The sequence below is a fragment of the Eptesicus fuscus genome, chromosome 22 (assembly GCF_027574615.1).
Source record: "Eptesicus fuscus isolate TK198812 chromosome 22, DD_ASM_mEF_20220401, whole genome shotgun sequence".
Taxonomy (NCBI): domain Eukaryota; kingdom Metazoa; phylum Chordata; class Mammalia; order Chiroptera; family Vespertilionidae; genus Eptesicus; species Eptesicus fuscus.
In genome coordinates, this window is record NC_072494.1 from 8576597 (window position 1) to 8595128 (window position 18532).

Consider the following 18532-nt stretch of genomic DNA (forward strand, 5'->3'; position numbering starts at 1 on the left):
ATTCTGCTTATGGTAGCAGACATGTTTGCAGTTTGTCTGCTTTGAAGGCTTCTTGTTTGGAACCAGTATTTGTAACAAGTGGATGTGTTACTTGCAGAAATATTTTTAAAACAGTGTCTGATGGCCTTGCAGTTTGAAATGCAAGAAATAGAACCATATGTACCTGAGCACTGTAGGTGATGTACTGTAGACTCAGGTTTAAAAAGGAAACTTTCAAATCTGTTCGTATTTTTCTTAGAAAATGCCAGAATTTTTGTAAGAAGTACAGACGACATATCCATTGCTGTCTATTTCAAGTGACATGGCTTGTGAAAAACGAGAAATTATGTATTTTCTTGTAGTGATTAGTTTTATGTTGAAGTATGTTTCTACAAATGATACATAAAACAATATGTTTTAGGTAACTATAAAACAAAATATGGTGCTCTCTGCATCTGTTTCATAAATATTTTACTTACTGCCTTATTTTAAAATTCTACTAAATGGCCATAAATGACGGAGTCAGCTTTCTCTTGCTGGCACCAACTCGATTGCCACAGGATTTTGGCCTTCGGTCATCCACATCCAGCTCCATTTTCCAAGTACTACCTTTTTAAAAAGCAACACTTCTCCCCTTTGTTTTATGGGTTTGATGGATCTGCTGTCTTATCCGATTGGCGCTCAAAATTTAAATTCCTATTTTGAATCTCAAGGGAGCTGTCTTAACACTTTCTAGGGATATTCTTTAAATCTCTGCACAAATGGTACTCCAGCACTGAACCAGAGTTGACCTCTGAACTTCCAGACTCCTTTGCTCTAGAGTCTCTTAACCAGGGGCCTGGTCAGGTTGCGGAGGTGGCCGAGAGAAAGCAGCGTGTCCTCTTTCCCTAAACGTAAGACGTATAACCTTGAGCCCCTCTGGTCTTTCTTTTTGAATCTCTGCAAGTTAATAATCTACAAGCGACTTCTTTTAAGATGTGAATTTTTCTTTCATCTAAAAAAACACACACACACTCATAAAGAAAAAGCCAAGAATGAGTCCAGTCTGGATCTTTCTGTGTGTTTCCTTGCAGCAGGCTTGGCCCGGAGGAACCCAGCAGATTCTCCTGCCTTCCACTTGGCAACAGCTGCCTGGGGTAGCTCTGCACAACTCTGTCCAGCCCACGGCAGTGATCCCAGAGGCCATGGGCGGAGGCCAGCAGCTCGCAGACTGGAGGCAAGTGCCCTGCGTTCCTCTCTGGGAGATGTGCAAGGGCAGGGCCCCCGGGACAGGGGCACCTGGTGTTTGGGGGGACTGGGGAGAAAAGAAAGGGGAGATTTATCTCTGTTTGAAATCCTTCAAGAAGAGGACCCATATCAGGCGAGGAGATGGCGTTTTAAGCAGACTTTGAATACAGGAAAATAATCGGTGCTACGCTCAGGAATCACGTACTTCAGATTTAAAGGAAGTCTGAAGCAATTAGGAACCCTACAGTGAAAACCCACAGCCTTGTGGTGCACGTGTTGCACGACCAATCAGATGCAGCTCCTTTGGGTCGTTGGAATTGCTGCTGATAGCTCCTTGGCCCTGGTCTGCTTGGGGCATTCACTCTTCTCCATCTCTTCCCGTGGCTGCAGGAGTGCCCACTCGCATGGCAGCCAGTACAGCACTGTCATGCAGCCGCCGTCCTTGCTCACCAGCCATGTGACACTGGCCACTGCGCAGCCCCTGAATGTTGGCGTTGCCCATGTCGTCAGACAACAGCAGTCCAGTTCCCTGCCTTCGAAGAAGAACAAGCAGTCGGCTCCAGCCTCCTCTAAGTAAGTCTCGTTGGAGCGGGGAGTTCAGCGGGGCCCGTTGGGGAGCGATGTTGCCTCGCATGCAGCGTGTGGTGTGTGGACACTTTGGAACGAGGCAGCGAGTGCTGCCAGGCCGAGGAGGAGCTACCCTCTCCTCTGGGCGTGCGCACCAGGTGGTCCTGGCTGTGCTGATCCCTTCTCTCTGCTGCCACCTGGGACCCTGGCCTTCTTTAGGCTGCAATTTGATTTTCTTCTGCTCACTTTACAGAGTGAAAGTTAACCTGGGGGAAAGCGCATATAAAAATAAGATTTATGTTGTATTTTGGTGTGCTTGGCCCTGGAAACCCTGGCTAAAGTGGCTAGTTTAATTTTTATTGGAACTTTTATAGTTAGGTGTATTGGCTTCATGATTAGGTAGAAAGAGCAAATTGGAGAGAGTTTTGGGAAAAAGATGTACACAGTTTTGAGGCCAAGAACTGAATGGTCTTTCTTCCGACCTTGGCCTACAGGTCTTCTCTGGATGTTCTGCCTTCTCAAGTCTATTCCCTGGTTGGGAGCAGTCCCCTCCGAACCACATCTTCCTATAACTCCCTCGTCCCCGTCCAAGATCAGCATCAGCCAATCATCATTCCAGACACTCCCAGCCCTCCTGTGAGTGTCATCACGATCCGCAGTGACACCGACGAGGAAGAGGACAACAAATACAAGCCCAATAGGTAAGAGGGGTGAATGGTGGCTGCTACCCTTGGCCGTAAACTGTTGGCTTCAGGCAAGTGGGAATGGGCATGGCTGAGGCAACATGAATTGTTGTTAGAGGCGTGTACTCTGGAGTCATTCTGTCCTGGGTCTGAATCCTGTCTGATCACTGTGTGCCCTTGGTCAAGTTTCTTCATTTTCCTGTGCCTTAGTTTCCTCATCTTCAAAATAAGAATGATAGTAGCTACTTCGTAGACGTGTTCCAAGTATTCGGTGAGATGTATGTAGAGTGTGAGAACAGTCCCTCAGAAGTTTGCTGCTGCTATTATTATCACTATTGTCACTGTCATTGTCGGCATCATCATCATCGTCACCCTGGGAGGACCAGAGACCATCAAAGAAACATTGCTAGAAGGAGGTTGAATTCTCATGTATTTTCTTCTCCTCAGCTCTGGCCTGAAGGCAAGGTCCAATGTCATCAGCTACGTCACTGTCAACGACTCTCCCGACTCTGACTCTTCCCTGAGCAGCCCGTATTCCACCGAGAACCTGAGCGCTCTCCGGGGCAATAGCGGGCCCCTTCTGGAGGGGCCGGGCAGAGGCGTGGGCGACGGCCCTGGCACCCGCACCATCATTGTGCCTCCGCTGAAGACTCAGCTTGGTGACTGCACTGTAGCAGCCCAGGCCTCGGGTGAGTGACTCCAGCTGGAGTTGAATTCTCCTTGGATGTGTGTATCCTTAACATTTTGCTATGCCGATGGTGGAGACCGTGGCATAGATCTTCTTAAAGATTACTTAATTCAGAAACTAGTTCCTTGTGAAATTAATTTTGGCCGTCAGTTTATCTTCCTGTGTTTATTTTGCTTGGATTAATATAAAAACGAATTTGTAGTCTCACAAATACACTCACTGTTGATGGGAGAAAGTTGACAAGACATATGGCATGTGGCAGGGAGAATTAGCAATGTTTTGTTGTTGTTGTTTTGCTATCGGTGATTTGCTTTTGACAACCCAGAAGTGGACAGGAACTGGTAATATTAGAAATGACTGCAAAAGTGTTTTTGGGAAACAATATGAACTTTAGTCCTTTTCTCTGCCAGTGTCATAGAGCGGTCCTTTTGTGGGCTTTCTTATCAGCCTGATCCCTCCATCCTTTTTGCTGTTAGATGCTGGGTGTAGGCTTCTTGGTTCAGTCGTTGGGTAATGCTCACTGCAGTACCAAGCCCCAGGGTTCCCTGGCTCAACACACTGAGCTTTCCTTCTCCCCCACATGACTTCCCATACAAGTGTTTCTGGTTGGCAGGCCTGCGGCGAGTTAGGGACCAGAGCTTGGCCTCCTCAGCATCCAGCCAGAAAGAGGAAGAGAGTTTGGGGAAGGCACGCACATGTGTTAACCTCTTTAGCCCTAGAAATAGTGAGAACTAATCACGTGGCCCCACCCAGAGCAAGGGGGCCCGGGGTACGTAGTCCTTGACTAGGCAGCTGTTTTCCAGCGGAAACTTAACCTGAAGGAGGGGAGCGTGCATTCCTGGTGTCAGCATAGCTCTCTGTGCCGTACTTGTGTGCATTCGTGTCTTACAGTGAACTGTGTTGCTGCCTCTAATCTGAGGGTATCGTGTTAGGTGTAGACCACTGTCCACTGCAGACAAGGCAGACCTTCCCGATGCCAGGCCCCTGAGCGAGAAGATTAGGAGCTCTGGTCACGGTTGGGTGCCAAGAATGTAGGCTGCTCCACAGCCACTGAGTCACTGCTCCAGCCTCCTAGTGGCGGGCAGGAGGACGCAAAGTGCTGCAAGTTGAACTTGCTGATTCAGCTGCCCTGCAGTTTCTTAGAATTTGAAGACAGTGAGTGCCCACAAGATAGAACCTTGCCTTCCTTTCAACCCTGTTAATACTCTGCTGTCCTATTACCAGTGTCTTACTCAGCTCCACGTCCATTCTACACTGTTTACTCCCTTCCTACATAAAGCCAGGCTCCTTGGGACAGGAACTGTGCCTTGCTTATATTTCAGTTAATACGTGGCACATCAGGAGATTGGAGAATATCGAGGGAAGTGAGGATCCTTCATGGGCTTTGGAGCAAGGCAGAAAGGAAAGGGAAATATAGTGTGTACACCTGACACCTTAACTCCTGCAAGCCTCACGCTGACGTGGACTGGTTATGCTGTGTGATGCCCTCTGAGGCTCCGCCCCTGATTCCGAGCCGTGTCTCCTCATACCTAACGAAGGCCTGCCCTCTCTTAGGTCTCCTGAGCACTAAGACCAAGCCTGTGGCCTCGGTGAGTGGGCAGTCCTCTGGATGCTGTATCACCCCCACCGGGTACCGAGCGCAGCGCGGGGGGACCAGCGCGGCACAGCCACTCAACCTCAGCCAGGTAAGCGCTAGGGGCTGCTGGCTTCTGTTGGGGGCCCCCCCTGTTGTTACTCTCTGGACAACCCCACTTCTGGCTGGACTGCTGAATAAAGCCCAATGAAGCTCCTTTTGTGTCTAACAGTGTGGTGTTCTGTGGCCCGTGTCAGATCCGCACATGCTGTCTCTGCATCCGTGTGGAAGTGTGTGCAGGATGCACATCCCGGGGTTTCCATCAGACTGTCCTGTCTGTCCTGGGAGATGAGAGAAATGTCTGGAATGCAGAAGGAGCCTAAGGCGCTTTAGCCCGTGTCTGGTTCTGCACCACCACACGCTTTGAGACCAGATTCTCTTGCTTCATCTCCCAGATCATAAATAACACGAGCCTCACACTGCCTGAGGCAGCAGACAGGGAAAAGCTTTCTGACCACCTTATCACCGGTTCTAGTCCTACATGTTGTGTGAGCCCAGGATTTGGGGCCTTTTCCTCCCGTCCGACCCTCTGCTAGGGGACGGGGTCACTATTCTGTCTGCAGTCACTCTTCCTCAGCTCAAATTCTGGTGCCTGTGTGATGTCTCCTAGTAGTGAGAAAGTGTACATATGAGGATGTAACTGCGTGTGTGTGTGTGTGTGTGTGTGTGTGTGTATGCGTGTGAGAGAGAGCGCACACATGCAAGTGCAAATGTAAATTCGAGTTAGTGCGTGTGTTTTAGGCTCCACAATTCACGAGGGAGATGAAGAACTTAGAGGAGAACAAAAGAAAGCATTGCCAAGAAAGAAAGGTTAGGAAAAATGCAGACTCACTGACGCCAGACTAGGGTGAGTTGAGCCACCAGTTACTAACTTGCAGGAGTGGGTAGCCCTCCGAACGCCTGACCCCCTTCCTGTCATGCTTAAGAGCAAGGCGCTGCCATCTGGGCTGGGCTAGGATGTGCTGCCAGGAGGCAGAGGGCTGGACGGCTGCCTCCTGATAGCACGGCCGTCTGGGAGGTCAGCGCTCTGGCAGCCCGGCGGCAGCGGAAGGTAGAACCTCAGCTCTCAGCTTGGCCTTCGGTGCCCTGACCCAGAGTGACTGCGAGATGCCTTACTCCCTTCTTCCTCCTTCCAGAACCAGCAGTCATCGTCAGCTCCAACCTCGCAGGAGAGAAGCAGCAACCCTGCCCCCCGCAGACAGCAGGCGTTTGTGGCCCCGCTCTCCCAAGCCCCCTACGCCTTCCAGCATGGCAGCCCGATACACTCGACGGGGCACCCACACCTGGCCCCAGCCCCTGCTCACTTGCCAAGCCAGCCTCACCTGTATACGTACGCTGCCCCCACCTCTGCTGCTGCACTGGGCTCCACCAGCTCCATTGCTCATCTCTTCTCCCCCCAGGGCTCCTCAAGGCACGCTGCAGCCTATACCACCCACCCCAGCACTCTGGTGCACCAGGTCCCTGTCAGTGTGGGGCCCAGCCTCCTCACCTCTGCCAGTGTGGCCCCTGCTCAGTACCAACACCAGTTTGCCACCCAGTCCTACATTGGCTCGTCCCGAGGCTCAACAATTTACACTGGATACCCACTGAGTCCTACCAAGATCAGCCAGTATTCCTACTTGTAGTTGGTGAGCGTGAGGGAGGAGGGGCCGTGGCTGCCCTCTCTGGCCCCGAGTTCTGCAGAATGGCAGAATGGGCTGTGCTCAGCTCCTCCCCTACTCTCTCCTGAAACTCCTTAGCCAGCCCCTCGCTCTGCAGGGCCCACTGACAGAAGGTTTTTCTCTGGGGAACCTGTCTCAGTGTTGACTGCATTGTTGGAGTCTCCCAAGTCCGCCCGTTTTTAATTCCTTATTTTTGCGACAGCAGTCTGCTATTTGGAAGATTCAGATGCCCATCTTCTGCAGTGACCAAGGGAGAGAGGTCATTCTGAAGTCACCCTTTGAAAAATATTTTCTCTCGGACTTTTGTTTCTATAAATGCTTTTAAAAACAAGTGAAGCCCCTCTTTATTTAACTTTGTTTTATTGTAGTTACTGGTCAGAGGAAAAATGCCGATAGAAGGACTTGGAGTCTGTTAGTGAGAGAAAAAAAATCATTGCTTTTTGCTTGTTTAAAAACCAAGACTTAATTGCCTGTTTTAAGAGTAGCTTTCTCAAGTCCTTATTTTTCTATCAGGCACTTCTCCTCAGAATTTTACTTTTGTCTGTGAGATATTTAAACTTAGAGTGTTTTAGTTTTGTTTTCATGTCACATTATACTTAATGGGCAATTGTTATTTCTGCATAACTGGTTGTGTACTGCTCTGAATGACTATTGGGATTCTCTCATTGCTCTGTGTGTATTACAAAGTCGTGTTCAAAAGGCCGCTCACCGTGTGCTGGTAACAGCGCGAGAACCCATGCCTGCCCTGAAAACACAAAGCCCCACGTGTTCTTCTTAAACGAAGCACCGTGCATTATTTTGAAATTATTTTTTAAAATGTCCTGATTCAGCTCACATTTTATTATGGAAAAGCCATTGAGGTGGTTGCTATTGTACGGTGGTGGTGGTTTTATTATATGCAAAATCTCTTTGTAGTATGCGCTACTGGCATTGATGAGCTTCGCCTAAAGATTAGTAAGTATTTTCAATAATCCACCTCTCTCTCTCCTCCCCTCACCTCTCCCTCCTGTTCTCTGTGATTGATTTGGGGAGAAAGCGAAAGAATCTGAGACCAGATGAGAACATTGTGTATAGCTTTTATACTTTAGACTAGCTTCCTTTGTATGCCAGCAGCAGACTGAATGCTCTCTTATTAAGACTTACACAATAAGTGCATGTAGGAATTGCAAAAAATATTTTAAAAATTTATTACTGAATTTAAAAATATTTTAGAAGTTTTGTAATGGTGGTGTTTTAATATTTTGCATAATTAAATATGTACATATTGATTAGAAAAATATAATAAGCAATTTTTCCTGCTCTCCCAAGATGTTATTTGTAATCAAATGTGTAGTGATTACACTTGAATTGTGTATTTCGTGTGTACCTGATCCTCCAGTGTTACCCGGGAGATGGAATTGGTGTCTCCATTGTATTTAAACCAAAATGAACTGCTCCTTGTTGGGATGTATGTGAACTAATTGCGATTCTGTTAGAGCATATCACTGTAGTGCTGAAGGCGCAGGGCGTCGCCTGCAGGAGCGGAGACCGTTGGAGTTGTTTTTGCACAGGTGTGTCTGGTGAGGACTTGTGCAGTGAGTGCCCCTCCCTTCCCCCTCTGCCCTCCCCTATTGTAGTGCCTTATATGATAATGTAGTGGTTCTAGAGTTTACAGTGAGCTTGCCTTAGGATGGACCAGCAAGCCCCCGTGGACCCTGAGCTGTTCCCCGGGTTTATCAGAACAGGACTAGTAGCTGTGCTGTGTACATGCGTTGTGCTCAGTTTCCCTGCCGACACGGAAACCTTCAAATAGCAGCTTTCCTCCTCTCCCGCCGCCTCTGCCCCTTCCCATCCCGGCGCCTCAGCCTCCTCTCTCAGAAGCACGTCCCCACGTGGCTCCCCACTGCGCGGCCACCTGCTCCTGTGAGCATTCAGGGAGCAGGTGAGAGGAGTCAAGCCAGTATTTAATATGCATCGTTTCTTCTTTCCAAAAAGGATGTGCAATCACTTTGAGAATGAGATTCCCCCCTTTCCCCATGTGGTAGTCCTTCCTGCAGATAGCTGACATTCCTAGTAAAATATTTGCTTGTTGAAAAACATATATAACAGATGTGTTTATACCAAAGAGCCTGTTGTATTGCTCCCCGTGTCCCCACACTACGAAGAGTCTCGTGGTGCCGCTGGTGGCAGCGAAGAATCTTAGGAAAGTACCAAAGCCGTTGGGCTTTTGAGGTTCCTTTTTGCCAACTTGTATATTCTCGGGGCCCTTCCAACTGTGAAACTGCCCTTGTCCTCTCAGCTCCTGCATGGATCGGGGTCAAGTGGAGGGTACTGCGGATGGGGATGTTCCTGCCCATAAAGATTTTGGGGAAGAAGGTTAACCCTAAGGCACAGAAGTGTTCCATCTGAATTGAAAAGGACAGTTGAGGGGTACGTCTAGGACGGGTTCTTTGCGGAGATGGCGTAGGGAGGTGCAGGGTGGAGATGGGGGATTTCATGGAGCCCGGGCAGCCGGCCCTGCTCGGGGTGGAACACCGAGGAGCTGTCAAGGTGTTTGGAGTTTCTTCTTTGTGAGGAGTCTGGGCTTCCGGGAGGGCCAGTCAGGACAGCCTGCCGGGAAGGTGTCGGCGCTCTCTATGCGTTTTCATTATCTTAAGTTGTGTGTTCAGCGCTCTACTGGTCAAGATACCCAAGCAGTTAGTATCGCTTCTGTCACTAGTGCGTTAAGTGTTCTGGTCGGCGTGTGTGGTCTCTGTGTCTCCTTTGTGCCAAGCCCACTCGGAGTTTCTTGCTTCAAAGGCAGAGCTAGTTTCTAATGGAAACTTTTTTGTTCCTTTTCTTTACAAGGGATAGGGATTGTTGTTTTTGTAAAAAACAAGATGCAGGAAAAACCACCACAAAACACTCCACTCCTGCCCCCAGTCCTGTAGGTTAGATACCGTTTAAAGATGCGGGAAAAGACGATGCCAAGATTTGTATTGTTACCTTAATCACCTTACTAGCATTGTGCGGCTTTAGGGATTTTAGAGCTTTTCAGCCAGTCTATCAATTGGCATTTCAGATTCACCCAGGTAAAAACCCACCTGTGTCTGCTGAATGTATATGTGCTCCGTGTGGCTTTCAATCCTGTCCCTGGGGCTTGAGCGGCTGGCGTGCGTCCGAGTGGCCTGGCCTCCGTCCGAGTGGCCTGGCCTCCGAGCAGGTTTAGGCTTTAGGCCCTCTCAGGAGTGCACTTCCGGCTTCTCCCCTTCCGGGTGAGAGAGCAGTGGGGAAGGGTTAATTAAATGCAGCCACTCTTGGCTCGTCAGGACACCTGATCACTCTAGAGTTCTTAATAGCCCCCAGGCGGTGATCCTGCGGTCCGTGCTCAGCTCCCAGCCCCCCCTCGGAGTAAGCACTCCACATCAGACGGTCTGCCATCCACCATCTTCCAGGAGAGGGGGTAGGCCTGAGGGCCCACAGCCAGGCAAGTACAGTCAGGGCGTTTTATTCAGCATTATTATGCAAAAACCCACTGGTTAGGGTGGTTTAAGTTAGGGAATGAAGTTGCCTCCCAGTGACAGGAATGGCCCAAGCCTGCTTCCTCTTTTGATTTTGTTTTTAACTGATGGATGGTGCAGCATGTCTTCATGGTTGTTTGTTGCGTAACTTTATATAATGTGTGGTTTTGATTCAGCTTGGAAAATAATCTCACTACATGTAGCAGTACATTCTATGTGCATTCTATGTAATGTTAGTGTTTCTGCTTTGAATCCTTGATATTGCAATGGAATTCCAACTTTATTCAGTGTATTGGATATGCTAGTTATTGTGTGCGATTTAAACTTTCGTTGCTTTCTCCCTTTTCTGGTCGTGCTCTCCCTTGGACAATGAGCCTCTAGAAGCAGTTTCTGAGAATTACTGAGCTATGTTTGTAATGCAGATGTACTTAGGGAGTATGTAAAATAATCATTTTAACAAAATAAATAGATATTTAAAATTTAATACTAACTACGGGAAAAGGGTCCATTGTGTAAAACATAGTTTATCTTTGGATTCAATGTTTGTCTTTGGTTTTACAAAGTAGCTTGTATTTTCAGTATTTTCTACATAATATGGTAAAATGTAGAGCAATTGCCATGCATCAATAAAATGGGTAAATTTTCTGATTCATGTGGCTTTTTCACTTTTGTTATAGGGATACAAAGGGAGTCACCAAATGGCATCTTTGGATACCTAAATACACCTGAAAATCAGTAGACAAATTATGTGTTAGAGACAAATTCATCTTTCATACAGACCTCCACAGCAGAAATGAGTGGGCATTGGGAGGGGACTTTTCCCAAGAATGGAGTTGCAGGGCCCTAACTGGAGATCTGGCCCTTGCAAAGAGGCAGAAACCTCTGACACAGGCTAATTAAACGTCGTTTCCCAGCGAGTTCCACCTGACACTTAACACAGCAGAGTGAAAATACCAGTAAGAATCACAACCAGAGCCCTAACCGGTTTGGCTCAGTGGATAAAGCGTTGGCCTGCGGACTCAAGAGTCCCAGGTTTGATTCCGGTCAAGGGCATGTACTGTGGTTGCAGGTACATACCCGGTGGGGAGTGTGCAGGAGGCAGCTGATCGATGTTTCTCTCTCATTGATGTTTCTAACTCTCTATCCCTCTCCCTTCCTCTCTGTGGAAAATCAATAAAATATATTTTTTTAAAAAAATCACCACCAGAGTGCTCCTTCCCCTCCGTGCAGCTGGTGGGGAGCCAGGTCCTTGTAGAGAAGAAGCACGTGTCATTAGAGTTCTCTTCATCCTAAAGGGAGTAAAATTCCTCCGGATCAAGAATTAGAGGTTTGTCTGGATCGATCACTCCAGGTCTCTGAATAAATGCTACATTCAGTTGACTCCTTTGGACACGGGTTTCAGGCCCAGTCAACCCTCCAGTGGCCATTCCTTCATCTGGGGCTCCTGAAGTCATAGTGGGGATCTAGAAATGAGACACATTCAGAAACACCCTTTTGGACCGTAACCAAAAGAAACAAATGATCAGTAGCCCTCTCCCATAAGTGGGGAAGTCATGATACATTTATATTGATTGAGACTGCATATACATATTTTTCAGATTTTCCCCTGAAAAAATGAATGTAAAGTTAGTGTGAACTTGCTGCACACTCCCCAGTTAAGAGAATATACCTTGAAGCATTCAGGCCAAGGATAGCCATCTACAAAGGCTCTGCTGTCAATCATGCTTCCAGTTAATCAAGAATTTACCGACTTCTCAATGACCTGTTTGTTTTGTTTTCAAATTGTTTTTTTATCTGTTATATTCTCGTCTTTAGGCTAAATAAGAGAGAGGCTGGCATAGCCCCATAAGTAATTGGGTAGTCCGTGGGGAAATCGGCAATTTAGTGACGAAAACACCTATAAATTCAGTCTGCTTGGCTTGCTGTGTGGAAAATTCCACAAGAAGTTGAAGTCGAAGCCTTGGTTTCCCTGTTAATCCTGAGACGATACCTGGTGTTGAGCACTAGGTGGCGCCAACGAGCTATGGAAGACCATGATACAGAAGACCACTGTACCCTTTTCCCACCTCTTCCCCTCCAACCTCCCCTCCCGCTTCCAGCTTCCACTGACCAAGGCAGAAAACAACTCATGCCGTTTTTTTTTTTGCTGGGAAAACATTAATGAAGGATATTTCTTATGTCAGCGCTGGAGGCCTTCTGAAACATGGGAATAAGAGTTTTCTTTGGGGCCTCCCCAGCGCCCCCTTCTCCTGGGTGACTGCCCAAAGGCTGTGCCCAGGGTTTTCCTCTCCTCCTCTCCCCGAGAGCCTACAGCCTAGGCGGGAGGTGGTTAAGGCTTCTGGCCGCTCTGCAGTGGGGCCATCTGTGTTTGATCAGCCCCGGCAGAAAGGAGGGGGCGGGGGCCGTAAAGGCCTGAAAGCATTCCAGAGGAGTGAGAGAGACCCGGAGATCCAGCGGAGAAGGCCCGCCCCCACCCCGCCTCCCAGGCTCCCCCGCGGGCTCCAGGGGCAGAGGCGCCCGCACCCGGCTGCCTGTGCACTCCTGCCCCGGCCCCCTCTCCCGCTGCCATGGGACCCTGGGCTCCTCTCCTCCTCCTGCTCCTTCTGTCGTGGTCGCGGCCCCTGGGAGGACAGCAGCAGCACCTGGTGGAGTACATGGAACGCCGGCTGGTCGCCCTGGAGGTGAGTGGCTCCTCTCCCAGCCCAGCCTGGCAGGGTGGCACATTTTTCGTTGGTGCACCCAGTGTATCAGGCATCGAGGGATGACCAGACAGGGCTCTGTAAGAACCTACAGGAAACTCCATCTTTTAATAAGATTCTCAAAATGTTAAGTCCTCTTCCCCACGTACACAGAGCGATTCAGACCTTTGCGTCTTACCCCTGGGATTCAACAGACTAGGCAGGGGTCCTCAAACTTTTTAAACGGGGGCCAGTTCACTGTCCCTCAGACCGTTGGAGGGCCGGACTATAGTTTAAAAAAAAAACTATGAACAAATTCCTAGGCACACTGCACATATCTTATTTTGAAGTAAAAAAACAAAACGGCAAAAACACCCGCATGTGGCCCGCGGGCCGCAGTTTGAGGACGCCTGGACTAGAGCAGTGGTCGGCAAACTCATTCGTCAACAGAGCCAAATATCAACAGGACAACGATTGACATTTCTTTTGAGAGCCAAATTTTTTAAACTTAAACTTCTTCTAGCGCCACTTCTTCAAAATAGACTCGCCCAGGCCGTGGCATTTTGTGGAAGAGCCACACTCAAGGGGCCAAAGAGCCGCTAGTGGCTCGCGAGCCGCTGTTTGCCGACCACGGGACTAGAGGGAAGAGGGCAAACTAGAGCTGGGACTGTGGGGACGCATCTCAGGCCGAGCTGATGCTTCTGTCCAAGTTGGAAGGTCCCAGAGAACTCTCCCTTTTTCACACGTTGAAGTCTGGAGCCTCGTAATCCCAGGAGAATTGTGTCGTGGGGCAGAGCGCCCTCCCCTCCACGCACTTAGACGGGCTGGAGGCGGGTGGCTCAGGGGCCCCGCTGGCAGAGAAGGCAGGCGGGAGGGCGTGCTCGGTGGCGGGGCCTGGGTGAGCCTGAGCCGGGCTTCCTGCACACTTCGCGTCTCTGAACATCTGGTTTCCTTTCTGCGGAGGTGGAAGGGGATGTTGCTGCCCGGCTGAGTGTGTGCTCTTCCCCATTCCTGACTCCCTGGTTGGGCCTCTCCCTGCCTGGGAGTCTAACCCTGCAGCCTTTCCTCCTTCCCCCATCCCTCTTCCTGCCCCCCCCCCCCCCAATCCCTTCAGGAACGGCTGGCCCAGTGCCAGGACCAGAGCAGCCGGCACGCTGCTGAGCTGCGGGACTTCAAGAACAAGATGCTGCCGCTGCTGGAGGTGGCGGAGAAGGAGCGGGAGGCCCTGCGGACGGAGGCGGACACCATGGCGGGGAGAGTGGACCGTCTGGAGCGGGAGGTGGACTATCTGGAGACCCAGAACCCAGCTCTGCCCTGTGAAGAGGTTAACGAGAAGGTGCCCGGAGGCTCCGGGGCCAAAGGCAAGGGCAGAAGAAATGAGAAGTACGACATGGTGACAGGTGAGCGACCTGGCGGCAGACCCTGGCTCGGAGGACCTGTGCCCTGGTCCTCGGCCCGTACGGAGGAACCCACGCCTGCGCGGGGAATACTGAGCTGTCCACCACGGTCCCCTCTCCCCTCCTTGCCCCCACCCGCGTGGGCTGTATCTTCTGGAATCTGTTTTAGGGCAACTCTGTCATGACGGGCCCATCAAGGAGGGTTTCTGGGGACCCTTTTTCCCAGTCCTCCATGGCAGTGGAGGCATCCACTGGGCCAGTGGTCGGCAAACTCATTCGTCAGCAGAGCCAAATATCAACAGTACAACGACTGAAATTTCTTTTGAGAGCCAAATTTTTTAAACTTAAAGTTCTTCTAACGCCACTTCTTCAAAATAGACTCGCCCAGGCCGTGGTATTTTGTGGAAGAGCCACACTCAAGGGGCCAAAGAGCCACATGTGGCTCATGAGCTGCAGTTTGCCGACCACGGCACTGGGCAACTGCCCACTGTTCTCCCGTGGCCCACCCCAGGCGCAGGCGCTTCCTGCGTTGGGCGGCTAACTCTTGCCTGTATTTCCTGTGCTTGCCTCCTTCCCCACAGACTGCGGCTACACCATCTCGCAGGTGAGGTCCATGAAGATCCTGAAGCGTTTCGGGGGCTCAGCTGGCCTCTGGACCAAGGACCCGCTGGGGCCCGCAGAGAAGATCTATGTGCTGGACGGGACACAGAATGACACGGCCTTCGTGTTCCCAAGGCTGCGTGACTTCACCCTGGCCATGGCCGCCCGGAAAGCTTCCCGCGTCCGGGTCCCCTTCCCCTGGGTGGGCACAGGGCAGCTGGTGTACGGTGGCTTCCTTTATTACGCCCGGAGGCCTCCTGGAGGACCTGGAGGGGGCGGGGAGCTGGAGGACACTTTGCAGCTCATCAAATTCCACCTGGCCAACCGCACGGTGGTGGACAGCTCCGTGTTCCCAGCAGAGGGTCTGATCCCCCCCTATGGGCTGACGTCAGACACGTACATCGACCTGGCGGCCGACGAGGAGGGCCTGTGGGCTGTCTATGCCACCCGCGAGGACGACAGGCACCTGTGTTTGGCCAAGTTAGACCCACAGACACTGGACACGGAGCAGCAGTGGGACACACCGTGTCCCAGAGAGAATGCCGAGGCTGCCTTTGTCATCTGTGGGACCCTGTACGTCGTCTATAACACCCGCCCTGCCAGCCGGGCCCGCATCCAATGCTCCTTCGATGCCAGCGGCACCCTGACCCCTGAGAGGGCGGCGCTCCCTTACTTCCCCCGCCGATACGGGGCCCACGCCAGCCTCCGCTATAATCCCCGGGAGCGCCAGCTCTATGCCTGGGATGATGGCTACCAGCTGGTCTACAAGCTGGAGATGAGGAAGAAGGAGGAGGAAGTCTGAGGAGCTGGCCTCGTGTTAGGGATCTCTCCCATCTCCATACACTTATAGCCCCACTACGTTTCCTGCTCCTCGTTCTCCAACTGTGGGCAAGTTGTAGTTCAAGTCTCATCTTTTAGCCAAGTTCCGATGGCCCCTTCATTTCCTATGGGACTCTGGATCTTGTGTACCCCTTTTAGAGCTAAAAGAGAGAAAACCCGAAGGGTTCCCTCCTTTCTCCTGGCCCATGTCCACAAATTTCAGGCCTAAGGTGACCCAGAGCTCTGGCCCTCGAATGGGGGCCGCCCCAGTGAGAGGCAACAGAGTATTTGTTGCCTCCGTGTGAGTTGGAGGAGAGAGGACTTTCAACGGAGCCCTCTCTCCCATCAATGCCCTCCAGAAAGGGACTCTCTCCACCTCATTTTGTACTGATGGGTTTTGCATTAAAGGGAAAATCCACCGCTCCTCGCCTGTGTCTGTTTGGGGCAGCCCTCAGATCATATTTCACCCCGTGACCCTCTCTTTTCTCCTCCACCCCATCCCTGCTCCCTAAGCCACATTAGGGACTTGGCGGGGTTCCCTGGCTGAGGGAGAGGCACTTCTCTGGTTACAGATTTCACTGGGAGGCGCCGGGGAAGCAGCAGATCCCGCCACTTCAGGAGGCTGGCAAAAGCCCTCCGCACCCACCTCCTCCTCCTCAGCCCTCCCACAACCACCAGTGGCTCCCCTAGGGGCGGAGCTCAGTTCCAGTTCTCAGAGGTGTTGAACCAGAAAGTGGGTTGAGGCTGCATGGAAAGCTCGTGTGTGTGTGTGTGTGTGTGTGTGTGTGTGTGTGTGTGTAAGCCAGCGCCCTGAGCGCCTGTGTTTTCAGTAAGAACTTGAAGCCCTACCTCTGCAGTGGACTCGGCCGCACTCCCGGCTCCGGCGGCGGGCTGGCCCCCAGGGTTGCACAATCGGACTTGGTCTGCGTCTCCCGGATTTTCCTGCTGCCACAGCGTCTGCGGTTTGGGTGGAGGGGCAGTGACCATGTCTCCCGATGTTAGGCCTCCAGTTTCCCAACACACTCCCTCTCTCCACCCTCATCCCCCACACCTACCCACCCTGGGCCGGGAACCTGGCAGAAGTCGGTCCAGGAGTCCTGGAAGCTTAACCCTCTCTGGCTGGCCCCCTGGCCTCTGGTTTGCAATGGCCTGAGACCATCTGGGGAAAGGGAGGGGACAGGAGGGGGAAAACCCCGGGTTTGAGACTCCAGTCCCTGGGAATCTGCTGAGCTCTGGACCAGGCCCGCCCCAGCTTCCTCCCTGCGCCCTGGACAGCACTGGGGAGCAAGGCTGTTGGACGGGCCAGACCCCCTGCTGTTATGGGGACGTGGGAGTCCTCGTGGTGATTTACCCCAAAGGGAGAGGGAAAAGGAAGATGGTCTCCCCACAGTGACAGTCTTCCCCCGCCCCCCTCATGGGTGGATCTGCCAGGGCCCCACGAGCCTCCTTTGCCTTCTCTCCTTAGGCTGAGCCGCGCCCCCCCCCCCCCCCCCCACGTAGGTTGATGAGGAAGGGGGAAGAAAGGCAGCAGGAGCCGGAGGCGGTGGGGGCTCACCCATCCACTTCTCTCCTAATGGGGGGCTGGCAGTGGTCGTCACCCCCTATCAGCCCACGAAGGGGTCTGCCCACAGAGCATCGGGCTCCAGCGCAGGCGCAGGCGCAGGCGGGAGGGGTGGGAGGCAGGAGAGAGGGGGCGGGGTTCTCAGTGCAGCCTGGAGAGGGGTCCAGGCCACAGCGGGGTGGCCACGCCCCACTGTGGCTGAGTGTGCGCATGCTCGCCTCTGCGCGTGCGTGTGTGCGCATGCGTGTGCGCATCTGGCGGGAATCTTCTCCCGCCTGGCGCGTGGGGTTGGAAGCTGCTGGAAGGTGCTGGAAGGTGGAGTTGTCTTGATGCAGCACCAAACATCGGGGATGGGTTTTTGATGACGGGACCTGAGGAGAGAAGGGTCCGACTCGGTGCCAGTGACGTCATGTGAGTATAAAACCAGGTCGTTCACCTCCCCCCCCCTCCGCCACCCACAGTGCCTGCCTGGCTCATGGCGTCGTTCTTTGCCTGGTTCCTCCATGAGAAGAGTTGTTGTTATTTTCTGGCCTTAAAATTTCTTTGGGAAAGTTCCCTCCGACTTTTCTGAAAGGGCAGACATCTCTGGGGCCTTGTCATTTACTTCTTTCCGCTTTTTTTTTCTTTTCTTCCTTTTTGGCTCCTGTACAAAAGCTGGTGCTATTTCGGAAGCTTTGGGAAGGTGCGTGGAGCTGTGTGGGCAGATCCAGGGGACTGTCCAGATCCATTCCATTATCCGCGGCTCCGGGGGAGCCTGGGCCGCTGAGTCCGTCACCCCCCGGCCAGCCTCCGGCCCTTCTCGGACCCCCCGCGGCCCTCACGTGCCAGAAACCAGTCCCGAACCAGGACGTGGAGGGGAGTTGCAGGGAGGCCTGGCCTCTGGTCTGGGTTGAACAAAAGGCAGCGAGACCCTGATGGGGGGAGCAGGGGCGAAAAGCCCAAAGAGAAGGCAGCCCCACATCTGTCCCCGACGCCTGGCCCCAAGACGGTCAGGCCAGGGACGGGGATGTGGGGACGGCGGCCGGAGGCAGGGGGACAGCCTTCCCGGATGGCGGGTCCGGATGTTGCCTCTCCACCAGGAGGCAGGGGTCAGAGGGCTCCCCACCCCGACTCTGGCCCCAGCGTTTCCTGCCCCAACGTCCATGCTCTCCTCCTCCTCCTCAGGATCCCCTCCTCCCTGGCGCTGGCCTTGGTGTGTCCCTGCCAGAGAAACCGAAGGGTCCATCTTGTCGTCGTCATCACGGACCCGAGCCAGTGTGTGTCCCCTGCGTGATGGGGAGGGAGGGCAGAGATGTGGGGAATGGGTTGTTGACTCAGCTGTCAGGGCTTCAACTCCAGGGCGGGCACTGAGCAAAATGGGAGCCAGAGCCCTTGCCCTCTTCCTCCTCCTCCTCCTCTCGGTTTTCTGGAGGCCTTCTCAGCCCCTCTCCTTACACAGCTGCGCCTTCCCCGGGCTCCTGGGAGCACCCCTCTGCTCCCATTCCTCTGCCCGGTTTAGGTCGGAACGTGCTCAGAGTGAGAGCTGCCAGACTCTCCTGGGTGTCTCCCAGTCTTCAGGAC

General features: G+C 52.3%; 2 protein-coding genes across 4 annotated transcripts in view; both read left to right on the plus strand.

Moving 5' to 3' along the window:
- The window catches only part of HIPK1 (homeodomain interacting protein kinase 1), a 46388-nt gene extending 35823 nt beyond the window's left edge, over positions 1 to 10565 (plus strand). The window contains exons 11-17 of one of the 3 annotated variants that reach the window (XM_054712331.1): positions 1053 to 1195; positions 1597 to 1779; positions 2268 to 2474; positions 2904 to 3145; positions 4699 to 4829; positions 5914 to 6405; positions 6644 to 10565. In XM_054712331.1, coding sequence (XP_054568306.1) covers positions 1053 to 1195; positions 1597 to 1779; positions 2268 to 2474; positions 2904 to 3145; positions 4699 to 4829; positions 5914 to 6402 — 1395 coding nt within the window. In that variant the 3' untranslated portion in view covers positions 6403 to 6405; positions 6644 to 10565. Of the gene's footprint in view, positions 1 to 1052; positions 1196 to 1596; positions 1780 to 2267; positions 2475 to 2903; positions 3146 to 4698; positions 4830 to 5913 lie in introns of all 3 variants that reach the window. The other 2 variants (XM_008147187.3, XM_028154092.2) reach the window with 2 other exon arrangements.
- A 1835-nt stretch (positions 10566 to 12400) lies between these two features.
- OLFML3 (olfactomedin like 3) lies at positions 12401 to 15830 on the plus strand. The gene is made up of 3 exons (XM_008147188.3): positions 12401 to 12598; positions 13710 to 13995; positions 14574 to 15830. The coding sequence occupies exons 1-3, from the start codon at positions 12485 to 12487 to the stop codon at positions 15392 to 15394; spliced, it is 1221 nt and encodes a 406-aa protein (XP_008145410.2). The 5' UTR covers positions 12401 to 12484; the 3' UTR covers positions 15395 to 15830.
- Positions 15831 to 18532: the final 2702 nt, after the last annotated feature.